This window comes from Schistosoma haematobium, chromosome 2, assembly GCF_000699445.3.
Source record: "Schistosoma haematobium chromosome 2, whole genome shotgun sequence".
Lineage (NCBI taxonomy): Eukaryota > Metazoa > Platyhelminthes > Trematoda > Strigeidida > Schistosomatidae > Schistosoma > Schistosoma haematobium.
Genome location: NC_067197.1, coordinates 130480 through 145648, shown reverse-complemented (window position 1 = coordinate 145648; position 15169 = coordinate 130480). Strand labels below are relative to the sequence as shown.

Below are 15169 nucleotides of genomic sequence, written 5' to 3'. Positions count from 1 at the left end.
AATATGATATGTAAAAGAATTCGCAAACTTTAACTAAATAAATCAAGTAAAAGTCGACCAAGTATGTTTCGATGCAATAAATACACAAAAGCGAAATCGAAACACTTAATACAATATCACTTTAACTGGAGTAGATACAATTGAAGCGTAAACAGTAGTTTTGATGAGTAATTTACGATCAAAACAGTTAATTAACTCAACGAGAAACAATACCGCTGGTTTTTTTAGATAGCGCGCTTGAATTACCGGAATTCTCTACCGGAACACGTAGTATCAGTATCTCCTACCAATGTATTCGAAACGAGATTGGAACTCTACAGTGTAACAAACTGCAAGGATTAATACAGGTCTATAGACCTCCTATCTTTATTACTGAAGACTGGATCTAACGCGGTCTGTTTCACTGGAACGTTACACTACCATATGGCCAAAAGACGGGCCGATATTGAGTTGAATCAAGATAACTGGGATGATGATTTAAGAGCTACTACTAAGGGAAACTTCGATAAAGCAGACAAGGACATTATTTCACAAAGAAAAATTTTGACAGCACGTACTAACAGAACATCTGTAAGCCTTCCATTATGTAATTATCTACTTCTCATAAGAGTGGAACGTCTGGACTATTTAAATCATTTACCGCTTTTTCTGACTGCTCAAGTGGAAACCCAGTATCATTCGATTTTGGACTCAAACATTCAAGTGTTAAAGAAAATGGCCATAAGGATGAAGAGACTGAGTATCTTGAACACCTACAAACTCTCAATCAGAGCTTACTCGATTGGATTACAAAACACATTAAAGAAGACCCATTTTGTATTCTCAGCCCGATATTCTCCGATTACGACAAACATTTATCGGGAATCAACTCTAAATTTCCCAAACAATCATTAGTAGGTGCGGTTTCACTGCCGGAGAAAAAAGAAGCCAGCAGTCACTTAATTGCCAAAACACCTGAAGTTATTGAGACTCCGGTCAAGAGTGCACCAAATCCCGTTTTCTTTTTCGGCAATTCCATACCAAAACCCACACCTATATCTTCTGGCTCTTCGACTGATTCTACAGATAAGAAACCTATATTTTCATTTGGGTTGCCGCCTATCACGACAACTAGTACTAATTTCACTCAGTCGCTTTTTCAGTTTCCCAGCGTCTCTAGTTTCTCACAAAAACCTGTGAATCTCGATCCTAAACAGAACACTAGTAATCAACAAGGGGATGATGACGGTATGCTACCTTTTCAAACTAAATCCTCTTTTAGACGAGGAATATATTCCTCCCAAACCAGAGGTTAAAGATTTCAAAGAAGATGGGTCAGTTTTCACTACAAGGTTCGTTTCTCCTTAACATTCAATTGAGTGTCTGTACGATTTATGTGTATTTATTTATTATTTGAACACAAATATTGGTACAAAGGGGCACTGAAATACGTATGCGCCATACAAGTCACTTGGTTTGTGTGTGGACTGTGTTACTGCTCCGGGTGCCCAAACTGAAGCAAGTGGATTTTTTAGGGGGCCACACCCGAAGTCTTCGACTTAAAGGTCTGATCCACAAGGCAGTGGAGCAACGTCAGGAGATGGAGTCCCATGGTAGCTGGTGACCAACGATTGATTCATACGCCATTTGTTCTCCCAGGGTCCTGGAGCTCATGTGCATCATTGGCTTATGATCGGGGCTCTCTAACTCCATCTGCGTCCACCGACCCTGTTAAAGCGCCGGACATTCGCTTTTTGTCTTGTCAATTTCGTAAATAACACCCCCACCACGAGGCGGTGAGTAGGACTCTAGAATAAAGCATGAAGTTAACCTGAGTAGGTAGGGATGGCCTATTATCACAGTCTGTATTATTATTGAGATTCAGTCTAAACCTAAAAATATACAAAGATGCTAGTGACATCTACTAAATGATCCTGCTTTCTCAGAATTTGATGGGAGTTTCGAGTATCCAAAATAACTGGTCCATGCATTAATGTCCTTACTATATCCTACCTGTTAATCGGTCTTCGTAAAATCAAACTGCTGAAACATGACATAGGAACTGTTCCAATTATTTGTTGTTAATATGAAATTCTTTTAAAATAGTAGAAAAAGGTCAAATTTATATATTTAATCCTTGTAGTGACTAAAGGGCTTACGCCCCAAGTTTTTTCATCGTGTCTTATTCGGACTCATGTAGTTGCTTCATTCCTAACATAATCAGATTTGTGCAGTAAGGACAGAAGACCCATGGCCTATGCTATTCGTTTTCTAGTATGCTTCTGTGTTAATTAAAGGTGAATACACCACTGCTTCGGGTAATAGGTTCCAAGAATTAATGACTCGGTACGAAAACATGTTTGCCATGAGTACTTTGTTCGTTCTTGGCTTTTCTACTCGCTTGCTATGTCCTCTGAGTTAATAGGAAGAAAAAGAAAACACATCGGGTCCAAAACCGTTTCTTAGTATTTTATGCATCAAAGTCACATATGGATAATAATTGTGTTAATGTCATTTTGACCATGATTCTATGAATTATAGTCTATTAGTAACCCTTATATTCGTATATTCTCCTTACATATTCATAGGTGTAAATTATTCTACAAAGCGGATAATGAGTGGAAAGAGCGTGGACTTGGAAATTTATTCATCAAACCAACGACAAACGATAAATTTCAATTACTCATCCGAGCTGATACTAATCTCGGTAAGGTGCATAGAGATTTAAAATAATGCAGATGCATTACTGTATTTCACCCCAGGATTGGTAGTAGACTTTCCAATTAAAATTTATGCAATACTTCAGGTTCAATTCAATCAGTAATCTAGATTCGAAGAGTGCTCCTATTAAGACTTTAGTATCGTTAACTCCAAGTACTTTTACGTTTTATCATACGTTCTTGCACCATGCTAATAATTTCGTTACTTCGACTCCATTATCGTAAACAAAACTACTCATATGCCCTTCTTTTTCCCTGTCCCATTAATTAGAGTGAAATACCAGTTTTTTAGATGAAGCTATTTGATGTTGACCCAGTGTAATCAGTCAAAATATATGAAATTTGTCGGTTATGTATCAATCAAAAGCGATTAGAATAATTAAACTGAGTATCTTTCGTTCACCCGAAATATGGTAAGAATGTATTAAAATCCCATGAACGATGTTCGCAGTGAAAAATTTACTACAATATAATTTCAACCTAATTGATTTGATTCTCATAAGTTGTAATTTGAGATTGGATATTTCCAACTATTAATTAGTTTTAAATAGAGCAAGAACAAAGATTGGTGCAGAATAATATGAATTCATTTTATTTCGTTAGGTTCTCATCAACTGCTTACAACCTAAATTATTTGAAAATTCAAATTATTACAGATATTGACATATTTATATTTAATAGAAAGAGTGGGGGTTATTGTTACCAGGGTAAAGAAAGATTTATTACTGTCTCTTTTTGTATACATAGATCTGGTTTGAAGCTTAAAATAATTTAGGTTGTAAGCAGCTGATGAGAACCTAACGAAATAAAATGAATTCATATTATTCTGCACCAATCTTTGTTCTTGCTCTATTTAAGATAATAAAGGGAACTATGTGTATGATATTAATTAGTTTTTTTACCCCCAAAATTCTAATTTTCTAGGCAATATATTGCTAAATATACTGGTTACAAAAGATGTGCCTATTAAACAACAGAAAAATAACTTGACTTTAGTTTGTATCCCTTCACCACCTTTACCATCCCAGGCTAAATCGTCCCTTACCAACGAAGAAGATAATGGGCAACCAAAACCAGTTCCAATGTTGATACGTGTGAAAACTGAAGAGGGAGCTACAGAGTTACTAAGTCAAATGGATTTGCACAGGGGTGTCTCAACGAATTCATAATATTGAGATGAGTTTTTCCCATCGTTTCTGTCTACCTCTTATTGACTGAAAATTATGTTTCGTGTTTTGAAGATTACATTCAATTTTTTTTTTTCGAAAAAAGATCGTTTTGAAAGTAACTTTCGTTTTTATGTGAACTACATTGTAAAAAAATTGTTGTGGACTTTTTTGATGAAATAAGGGTTCTGAGTGTTACTAGTTTTCTCTTATCCCAATACTTTTACCATACGTTACGTCCACCCGACAGCTACTCGGAAAGGTTATCTAAGTTCGGAAAATTTGTGTATAATGGGTATGTGGTAGGAAAACTTGAATTACCATAATTAACAGTAAATAACTGGAATGGTGAACGTTCTTGATCCTGTGGATACGCGTAAGTGATTAGGTGCCAAACTTAATCGGGTTAGGAAACATCATCTTTGTTACACCGAACACACATTTCGTACGAATAACATTTAATTTCCCGTCCAAAACAATAGAATTAGCCCTTGGCATTGTACATGCTGAAGTGGTACTCGTCCTATCTATTACTATTCATTTAGACACAAATACTAGTAAAACGGGCACCAATAATATATATTCACCAAGCAATAATGATGAGGTTGTGAAGAGGTAGTGAAAGGAAGATATGGTAGAAAAAATGGATAGAAATTAGTGTGTAAGGAAATAATAATAATGAAAGAAGCAATCCAGTTAAGAAAAGTACAAACAGAAACGATCCTTTAATTGAATTCCCCCTCATTCATATGAAGAAAACTGAAGTTACACCAGGACCGCCACCGTCTTAAATTCTGAACCACTGTGTTGCACTACCTCTAGCACCAGGGAGTTGTAAGGGACCAACAGATGCCAGTCTTATACATCTTTCCTTCATATCACGACAGTATGTCATGCACTGGTCATCTTTTCGCTTTTTCCAACCAGTCCCGGCGTCGGCAAATAATGCACGACGTGGAATCCCCTGGATCGATATTCGAAGTATATATACAAGCCACTGAGGTCAGTTTTTTAAAAAGATAAATTGTAGTCACTCCAAAAGTTGGAGTTTCTGGCATACTTCCACTTCGTTAGGTTAATCAGACTACACTGACCGGGGAGGACAGAACAGTCTGATCGATGTCGCCGAAGTAGCAGATCATTTGGACTGCTCTCCGAAGAACAATGCCCATCGTTCAAGATTGGCTTCCCATCAACTTCACTCACACCAGAATTCTCGCTGCCAGTGGCTCGGATGAGGTGAGAGAAATGTGGCTGCTGCTTCCGACTCACTGGCACACCCCGACCACCAGGATTTTCGGTCATTACGCAAGATTTGCACAATTTCATAGCGTAAAATCTTCGTCTATGGTCAAACTCGCCAATTCGCTTACATCAGTCCGTTTAGGATAACGAGTTAGTTGACCACTAAGACAAAAGATAAGATTAGCGCACACAAGGGCATGATCAGATCTCCTGGAAGAAGATCAATTCCTAGAAATGCAGTCGACGAGCAAGCTATTCCTAGCAGTAGGTCTATGATGAAATTAAAAAGAAATGAAGATAGTAGACGATCATCTCCAATTGTTTTCGGTGGGTAATTGCCTCACAGCTGACACGGTTGAACTCCGATGGTCACGACTACTTACTAGAACTCCGAGGATTCCCTTTGAAAGCTAATCACTAGTGAGAACATAATAATTTTCAGTTTGGGGTTGTCTAACATTGATCGGTTTTTAACGATTTCAACGAAATCCAACAATGTACACAACCACAAACTGAGAATATTAGCAGTAAAGTTGTATAAAATTAACTAATTTTTGTTTTTCCATTTCAAATTTCCGATATACTACTTGGGTTGTATCTTCTGATTATTGACACTGTGGTATTTATGATCTTGATCAAACATTCAACATCGAACGAGAAGTGGTCAATTTCTAAATGATAACGAACAGTTTTGTGTAATGGGTAAAGAATAACACATAATTGCGAAGATATCACTTCATATATAGAAATGTCAAAAATTTCACATATTATTCACAAAATAATTACATTGAATAATACAGATCAAAGATTCTCTACAAGTAAGATCGGATATGAGGGATAAATCTACTTAACACATTAGACACTTTTTATTCAATTGCTTCTCTTCTGAATTTCTATTTTGTACCTTTATGACTTTCGTCCGGAGAAATTTGTAAATCAGAATAAACAGGAAATGAAGATTTACTATGAATGTTAGACGATTCCACTTTATCAGTATGTAACAATCCTTGTTTAATCATTTCTTGACGTTCTTCATTATATTTTACCTGACAAAAACAAACAAACACATGATGTAGATTGTCATTATTATTATTCATTTAAACAATTTCTACTGTATTTTTCTTCGTTATGTTGGATAAATTATTAGCGAAGTTTTAACTGTGTATCTTGATAACATAATCAATCAATCTAAGAATCATTATTGCCAGCGAAGTGAATACCTTTGAACATCAGCCACAGGATTACATAGGTATAAGTAACATTCGATGGAGTTTTAGTGGAGTGTTATATGTTTCCATAAACCTTTGACGGTATCAAATATTAAAAAAAAGAAATAATTATTGGTTGATATATACGCTTACCCAAGTACTTTTGTTAAGCATACTTATAGTTGTTGGTTCTTCAGCTCAGGAACTAATGGGACAGCAAGATGTAGTGCTTACTAAAATATCGCAAGCTGGTTTTCGGTTACAAAAAAAAGAAAATGTCAATTCTAAGTTTAATTTGGTTGTTTACTCTCTGAAGAAGTGACTTACACTAAGTCACGAAACGTCAGAAAATCTAATTTTTCTACTCATTGGGATATTAGAAATATATTACTTTTATTTATTACTTGTTTATGATTTCCAAATTTTCTATAAATCAATAGAAAATCTTGGACAAACTGATGTTTTATCTCGACTAATTGTCAATCAGCAGCAAGAAAGTGAAGATACTATTATTTCAACGAGAAGAGGATATTCACCAAATAATACAAGTTGTTATAAGAGCAACACTACTATCCGCCGAAGACAACGAGCTGAAACGGACAATTAGTTACCTCGAATATGGGTGGCCTACTAATATGGACAGCAAAAACACTGAATTTATCAGGCTAAATCTCACAATAGTAGAGGTAGTAACAGTATCAGGTGTAATAGAAAAAACTAAGCGTCAAAGATACGATCCAAAAAGAAAATATAAACTGGAGAAATAAAAACTGTTGTATCCTTATTGTATAACTGTTTAGTAATTGGATCATATGTATTTATATTTCTTTTATCATAAGCTTTGAATTGACCTATTAGCTATTATTACACGGTTTACTACTCTTGAGTTATTCCCAATCTATTAGTTACAGACTCTCACAGCCACTTTTGGCTTGATCTTGTATAATTTTTATTTTATGGTGTGATGTGGTCTGGTTTGTTTGCATATAAACTACGTATATCTGAAACGTACTATTCATACAGTGGAGGCTGAGATTGCTTTCTGGACTCAATGGGCAGGGATAAACGAGAAGGACCAATAAAGATTCAGAGTTAACATATGGCTGCTAGTACTGTTTTGACATGTCGTTGGTTTAGTATAAGAACATGGTTATAAAAGTCAGTATTCGTATTGGCGACTTTGTCACATGATGATTAACAAGGAGAAAGTCATAAAAAACTTATGAGGAATCTAGAATCTTAGGATTTTGGAGTGGACACAGAAAAGATGCAGCTGTGCCATTCCAAACGATTTTGAGCCATGTCATTCAAAGTTTAACCATTGGCTACGATAATCACGCGAACCACAACCAGGTAATCTATACTTGTTAACATGACTAAGTCTAATTGTCAGTAACTTCATGTACTGATGCCATGTTTTGGCTTGGTCGCCCCTAGCTTTCTAGCTAGCGACTGCTGTACCAGAAAACACCACCCGTCGAGGTAGACGACGGTGACCTACAAATATCCTCTACTCTTAATGGCTGCGTTTCACATCCACAAGCTATAACGGAGCAAACTGCTGTGCAGTAAACCCGCCCTTTGGTTGGAAGACGGATATTTCACCTACACCTGAATCTGTGCCGAGATTTCGTCAGACATCAGTACTGATGAGACTTCCAGGAAAAGTGGGGCAGTCGATACGTTCAACTACTTCACTACCTATCAATTATTCGGGTGATGACACAAGCCGATCCTGAAGTAACATTTTACATTTGCAGGGCGAACAGGATCACTAACATCCTGGAATTGTTGCTTAAGGTGGTCAGAAGACTGCATTTTTTCAGTGTCTTCTGCGAACAGAACTATATCATCTCCGTATTCTAATTCAACAAGCGAAATTCCTGGTAAAAGATCAACTCCTGAAAAGTCAGACGATGAAAGTGTTCTCTCTAAAAGCATGTCTATGTCAAAGTTAAATTAAAATGGGGAAAGCGGACAACCCAGACGAACACCATTTGAAGTAATTAGTTCCGATGACAGTACAAGATTGATGTACTTCTTTGGTACGCCTTTCAATGACAGACACTACCGTAGAACCTCACGATCAGCAGAGTTGAACGCCGCCTTACGGTCAAGGAATAAAACTATAGTAGGACGTCAGAAAGTATGTTTGTGTTAGATAATCTCCTGGATATTTGGTCTATACATCCACGTCCAGGTCTGATGCAAATATTAGTCCGACGGGAACACCTTACTACTGTCACACCCCCTCTACAGTCAGTAGTGTGACATCGCTGTCTTACCATTTTCTAACTGACCTGTCTGGCATGGCAGGTCTCAAATAAGGATGAGTTTCAGTCAATATAGCTCGGTTGAGTCATCACGAGAGGCGAGCCCAACCACCACGTCAAGGTATCAGCTACGGTTGGGATTTGTTGAAAGGCATCCACGAGCTGGGATATCACTGACTTCCTTTCCTAAAGTTGGACTGATGTTGGGATGGATGTCGTTGGAAGTTTCAAGTAGGTTATTTGCATACTGATTTAGGGGATTACGTAAGATGGAGTTATCATATGCATCATACATAAAGTGGCCACAGATGCTAACGTTTTCATTTCAAGTATGCAACACATATACCCGAAATAACAGATTCCGATTAGTCACATCAATTTCACTTTGAAAATAGAATTAAAGGTTCTTAATTTCTAACCTTATGAGCTGTTTTAATTTGATATGGAGATGTAGTCTGTGTAGTAACTATTGATTTCGACTGCAATCTTAAGCTCGTAGAATACATTTAACTGACTTACTTTTTAATGCGAATTCAGAAGCATCAGATACCTTTTGCTAGGTGGTGCCAACTTTGCTATACTGCCAACTTTGCTATACTGCCAACAGTAACTTAATGAACTAATTCTATGTCTTAATTTGAAAGACACCAGGTTTCTTCGAACCTACTCCAATACCCACGAGTATTTAGCACGGATTTTGTTAAGGTTCATCATATGTGTGTATCTACATCCTAGATAAGATTTATTCGGAATTTTAGATGCAAATACATATGGGATGTAGCCCAACAGTATCATTTTTGAAGAGGTTGGATTATGATTTACTCCGTGTCCGTTATATCGTCCAGTCAAATAGACAGCCAAACAGGAATAATAGTGATTTTCTAGTCCTAAATGTAAGAAACTTTATGAAAAAGGAAATTACTGTGAGATTATTTGTAGCCGAAAACAAAAACAGCATGTAATATACCTCCAATTCTGCTGCACGACTAAGACGGTTGATCATAGATACAGCATTAGCTTCTATCTCTTCTTCTGTAGGTGGATTAGAACGTCGATGACTCAACCATGAATGCCATTCAGGAGGTACAGACGATAATTCTCAATTATTTTGTGGAAAATACGAAAAGTAATTAGCAGTAAAATCGAAACCACAAAAAAGACTTAGAAAATATTCTATTCCTTCAACGTAAAGGAATCCCGTGAAATATATAGAAATAGGGTTATACAATGGTAAGGAATCCGCTACTATATATGTTATATACGAACGAGGAGTAAATGAATGGTAACTGCTAGGAATTAATTATGGATTATTACATATGTTCTTATTCGATAATTATTCAGTAACTAGATTATAGATATATTCAAATTTCTTTTACCATAAGCTTTCTATATGACGACCTATTGGCTACTACAACATGATTTACCATCCTTAACGTACTCCCAATTTATCAGCTACAGCCTCCCATACTCACAGTCACTTTTGACTTGATATTATCTTATTATTATTTCTCATTTAACGGTGTGTGTTCTAATCTGCTTGTATACACACCATGTCTGAACTATACGATTCATGCAGTGGAGACTGAGATTGCGTTCTAGACTGAATTGGCAGGGTTATACAAAAATTTAGTATACATAATCCCAATAAAGACTCAGAGTTGGCACAAGGCTGATCGTGCTGGTTAACACAACATTGGTTTAGTGCAGGGACAAGGTCGTAGAAGTCAATATTGATTTATAACTCGGAGATCTTTGACCAGAATTCGTATGAATGCTTTACGACACTGATTAGGTTGTGTTGAAGTGCTTTCAGTATGTTGCTTAGATATTTAGATAAAGCATATGTGGAAGTATTTGTGAAGTCCACTATGGGGTCCTAAAGGAATATGAATTTTTGGTTATCAATAAAGGGGTGATGCGGTGTTGGATTGAGGGTATAAAGTAAGCCATATGGAAACGCCAATAAATGGCTTTAATTCTTTAAGAAATTCACATGTCTCAGATTTAACTTTACTTTTAACCACTTGAAAGTTTTTTGAGTCGATCTTTGAGTATGGTCCCGTCGATGGATAATTAAGAGCTTTTTCTTCATAGTCATTTGTGTTCCCAACCACTATTGTATTCCCTTTGTCAGCTTTGATAATCACAATTGTTCTGTCTTTCTATAATGAGCGCAAAGATTTCCATTGTTCTTTGGAAACATTAGGTGGAAGGGATATTCGTTTTGTCAATATGTGAGATGTTTTTTTTAAATGTAATGTATGAGACCCAAACGACTACATTTGACCTTATTTATTCTCCACACACACCTAATTTCAATCCCACTACTTGATATTACAAATGTATACATTTTTCACATTCACACTCTGACACATAAATTAATAGTGATAAAGCATACAAATTCACCTTGACCAAGAATAACCTGATATTGAAAAATTCAAATTCATTATGATTTTAACTGTACCATAATATTCTGCAACTCCGCCTGTAGTTCTTATAGGGTTACTGCCGGTCCCAAGCCCGGGTAAAGGAGGAGGGTTGGGCATGGGGTTAGCGTCCCCATCCCGTAGAAAACTAACTCGCTAAAAAAACGCTTACCAGAAAAAATAATCCGAACCATTTTAACTCTGCCCTGGAAGTTGGAAGGTCTTCATTTAGAAGAATTATGACGCTTCATGGTGAAAGCCGAGCTCCTTCGGAAGCCACGAGGCCGATGCCTCTTCTAACAACCAGAGCAACAATTTTTATAGGTAAATGGAACGTTCGAACAATGTGGGATACCGGGAAGACCAGTCAAACAGCAATGGAAATGAGGAGATACAACTTAGCAGTACTGGGAATCAGCGAAACCCACTGGACCCAAGCTGGACAGTGCTCCACACACTCAGGGAGTCGCTCTTATGCTGTCCAAAGTAGCATGAAATGCACTTGTAGAATGGGAATCTCACGGATCCGGAATCATCAAAGCATCATTCAAAACGAAGAAGGAGGGGATCTTAATGAATATTATCCAATGTTATGCACCCACCAATGATAGCAACGACGACATTAAAGATCAATTATATTAGAGGCTGCAATCAATCATAGAGAAGTGCCCAAGAAAGGACCTAACTATTCTGATAGGAGATCTAAATGCCAAAGTCGGAATAGACAACACTGGATATGAAGATATTATGGGACGACATGGACTGGGAGAAAGAAACGAAAATGGAGAAAGATTTGCAAATCTATGTGCATTCAACAAATTGGTCATAGGAGGTACAATATTTCCACACAAGCGTATACACAAGGCTACATGGATCTCACCGGACCACACTACAGAGAACCAAATAGATCATATTTGCATCAATAAAAAATTCCGAAGGACAATGGAAGATGTGAGAACCAGGAAAGGAGGTGATATAGCTTCACATCGCCACCTAGTTGTAGCCAATTTAAAACTGAAGCTAAAAAAGAACTGGACAAGTGGACAAACAGCACTACAAAGGTTCAATACAGCCTTCCTTCGAGATACTGACAGACTCAATGAATTCAAGATAGCTCTCAACAACAGGTCCCAAGCCTTACAAGATCTACTGAAGGAAGAAGAAACTACTATGGAGGAAAACTGGAAAGGTATCAAAGAAGCATTGACTTCAATATGTCAAGAAGTTCTGGGCCTAAAGAAATACCATCATAAGGAATGGATCTCTATAGAAACATTGGACAAGATCAAAGAAAGGAAGAACAAGAAGACAGCAATTAACAACAGCCGAATACGAACAGAGAAAGTCCAAGCACAAGCTGAATACATAGAAGCATACAAGCAAGTGAAGAGGAGCATTAGAGCCGACAAGAGGCTATACGTGGAAGAACTAGCAACGACGGCGGAAAAAGCTGGCAGGGAAGGAAATATGAAGCCATTTTACGATAGAACGGAGAAACTAGCGGGGAAATACAGTAAACCAGAAAGATCGGTCAAGGACAAAGAAGGCAAGCCAATCACTGAAATTCAACAACAGTGGAACAGATGGGTAGAATACTTCGAGGAACTCCTGAATAGGCCGGCTCCAATGAATCCACCGGACATCAAAGCAGCACACACAGATCTTCTATAGATGTCAATCCACCAACGACGGAAGAAATCAGAATGGCCATCAGACGAATCAAGAACGAGAAAGCAGCAGGACCCGACAACATACCAGCTGAAGCACTGAAATCAGACATCGAAGCAACCACAAGCATGCTTTACCTTCTATTCAAAAAGATTTGGGAAGACGAACAAGTGCCGATGGATTGGAAAGAAGGGCACCTCGTCAAGATTCCAAAGAAAGGAGATCTGAGCAAATGTGAAAACTACAGAGGCATCACACTACTTTCAGTACCAGGGAAAGTTTTTAACAGAGTTTTGCTGAACCGGATGAAAGATGCAGTAGACGCCCAACTTCGAGATCAACAAACTGGATTCCGTAAGGATCGGTCGTGCACAGACCAAATTGCGAAACTACGGATCATCGTCGAACAATCAGTTGAGTGGAACTCATCACCATACATCAACTTCATTGATTATGAAAAGGCATTTGACAGTGTAGATAGGAGGACATTCTGGTAACTTCTTCGACACTACGGAGTTCCTGAGAAGATTGCCAATATTATCCGGAACTCATACGACGGACTGCAGTGCAAAGTCGTGTATGATGGACAGATGACAGACGCATTCCAAGTAAGGACTGGAGTCAGACAAGGCTGTTTACTCTCTCCCTTCCTCTTTCTTCTGGTGGTCGACTGGATTATGAAGACCTCGACATCTGAAGGAAAACACGGCATACAATGCACAACTCAGGATTAATTAGGTGGTTTGGAATTCACAGATGACCCAGCCATCCTATCACATACACACGAACAGATGCAGATAAAGACAGCCAGTGTAGCAGCAGTCTCTGCATCAGTAGACCTCAACAAACACAAGGAGAAAACCAAGGTCCTCAAATACAACACGGAGAACAGTAATCCAATCACTGTTGATGGCGAAACTCTGGAAGACGTAGAATCCTTCGCATACCTGGGAAGCATCATCGATGAACAAGGAGGATCAGATGCAGACGTAAAGGCAAGGATTGGCAAAGCAAGGACAGCATTCCTACAATTGGAGAACATATGGAACTCAAAACAACTTTCAACCAATATCAAAGTAAGAATCTTCAATACGAACGTCAACACAGTTCTACTGTATGGAGCGGAAACTTGTAGAACTACAACAACCACAATCAAGAAAGTACAAGTATTTATAAATGGCTGTCTACGCAAGATACTCAACATCCATTGGCCGGATACCATCAGCAATAGCCTTCTGTGGGAGAGAACAAACCAAATTCCAGCTGAAGAAGAAATTAAGAAAAGACGATGGAAATGGATAGGACATACATTACGCAAATCGTCAAACTGCATCACGAGGCAACCCCTAACTTGGAATCCTGAAGGGAAGCGGAAAAGAGGAAGGCCAAAGAACACATTGCGTCGGATAATAGAAGCAGATATGAAAACGATGAGTTACAACTGGACGGAGCTAGAAAGGATTGCCCAGGACAGGGTTGGATGGAGAATGCTGGTGAGTGGTCTATGCTCCTTCACGAGGAGTAACAGGCGTAAGTAAGTAAGTAAGTAAGTAAGTAAGTAAGTAAGTAAGTAAGTAAGTAAGTAAGTAAGTAAGTAAGTAAGTAAGTAAGTAAGTAAGTAAGTAAGTAAGTAAGTAAGTAAGTAAGTAAGTAAGTAAGTAAGTAGTAAGTAGTAAGTAAGTAAGTAAGTGAGTAGTGAGTAGTAAGTGAGTAAGTGAAGTGAGTAAGTAAGTAGTGAAGTAAGTAAAGTGAAGTAAGTAAGTAGTAAGTAAGTGAGTAGTAAGTGAGTGAGTGAGTAGTGAAGTAGTGTAGTAGTGAAGTAAGTGAGTAAGTGAAGTGAGTGAGTGAGTGAGTAGTGAGTGAGTAGTAAGTGAAGTGAGTAGTAAGTAAGTAAGTAAGTAGTAGAGTAAGTAGTAAGTAGTGAGTAAGTAAGTGAGTAAGTGAGTAAGTAGTAGTAAGTAAGTAAGTAAGTGGTAAGTAAGTAAGTAAGTAGTGAGTAGTAAGTGAAGTAGTAGTGAGTGAGTAGTAGTGAGTAGTAAGTGAGTAAGTAAGTAAGTAGTAAGTAAGTAAGTAAGTAAGTAAGTAAGTAAGTAAGTAAGTAAGTAAGTAAGTAAGTAAGTAAGTAAGTAAGTAAGTAAGTAAGTAAGTAAGTAAGTAAGTAAGTAAGTAAGTAAGTAAGTAAGTAAGTAAGTAAGTAATAATATTCTGCATTGTTTCCTTTGTACTATTATAATTTAATTCGATTACTCGTTTACTCTGAAGAAGTGGCTTACATTAAGTCACGAAATGTCAGAAATACAACTTTTCTACTCATTGGGATATAACAAAAATATATTTATTATCAACTTTCTACCCAATGCTCAATCTATTTGGAACTATCAAGTCCAACCCGTGGTGAACTTAGTTTTAGGCTTGTGACGCTTATGTATGATGCTCTTCAAGGACTGGAACTTGTCGAACTAAGAGAAAATTTGGAGTATGATT

General features: G+C 37.5%; 2 protein-coding genes across 3 annotated transcripts in view; one reads left to right on the top strand and one right to left on the bottom strand.

Annotated features, from left to right (window-relative positions):
• The first annotated feature begins 402 nt into the window (after window positions 1–402).
• On the top strand, window positions 403–3987 carry NUP50 (Nuclear pore complex protein Nup50). Its single transcript, XM_012945546.3, has 5 exons — window positions 403–570; window positions 609–1227; window positions 1262–1331; window positions 2568–2686; window positions 3624–3987. Exons 1-5 carry the CDS (start codon window positions 424–426, stop codon window positions 3866–3868), a joined length of 1200 nt encoding a protein of 399 aa, XP_012801000.3. The 5' UTR covers window positions 403–423; the 3' UTR covers window positions 3869–3987.
• Window positions 3988–5723: 1736 nt separating this feature from the next.
• NDUFAF2 (Mimitin, mitochondrial) overlaps window positions 5724–15169 on the bottom strand; it is a 30460-nt gene continuing 21014 nt past the window's right edge. For both annotated transcript variants that reach the window (XM_051214061.1, XM_051214060.1), the window contains exons 17-18: window positions 9559–9689; window positions 5724–6156 (exon numbers count right to left, since the gene is read on the bottom strand). Coding sequence is in view for 1 of the 2 variants with exons in the window: in XM_051214060.1 (XP_051067181.1) it covers window positions 6004–6156; window positions 9559–9689 (284 nt within the window). In the remaining variant the exon portion in view is untranslated. The remainder of the gene's footprint in view (window positions 6157–9558; window positions 9690–15169) is intronic.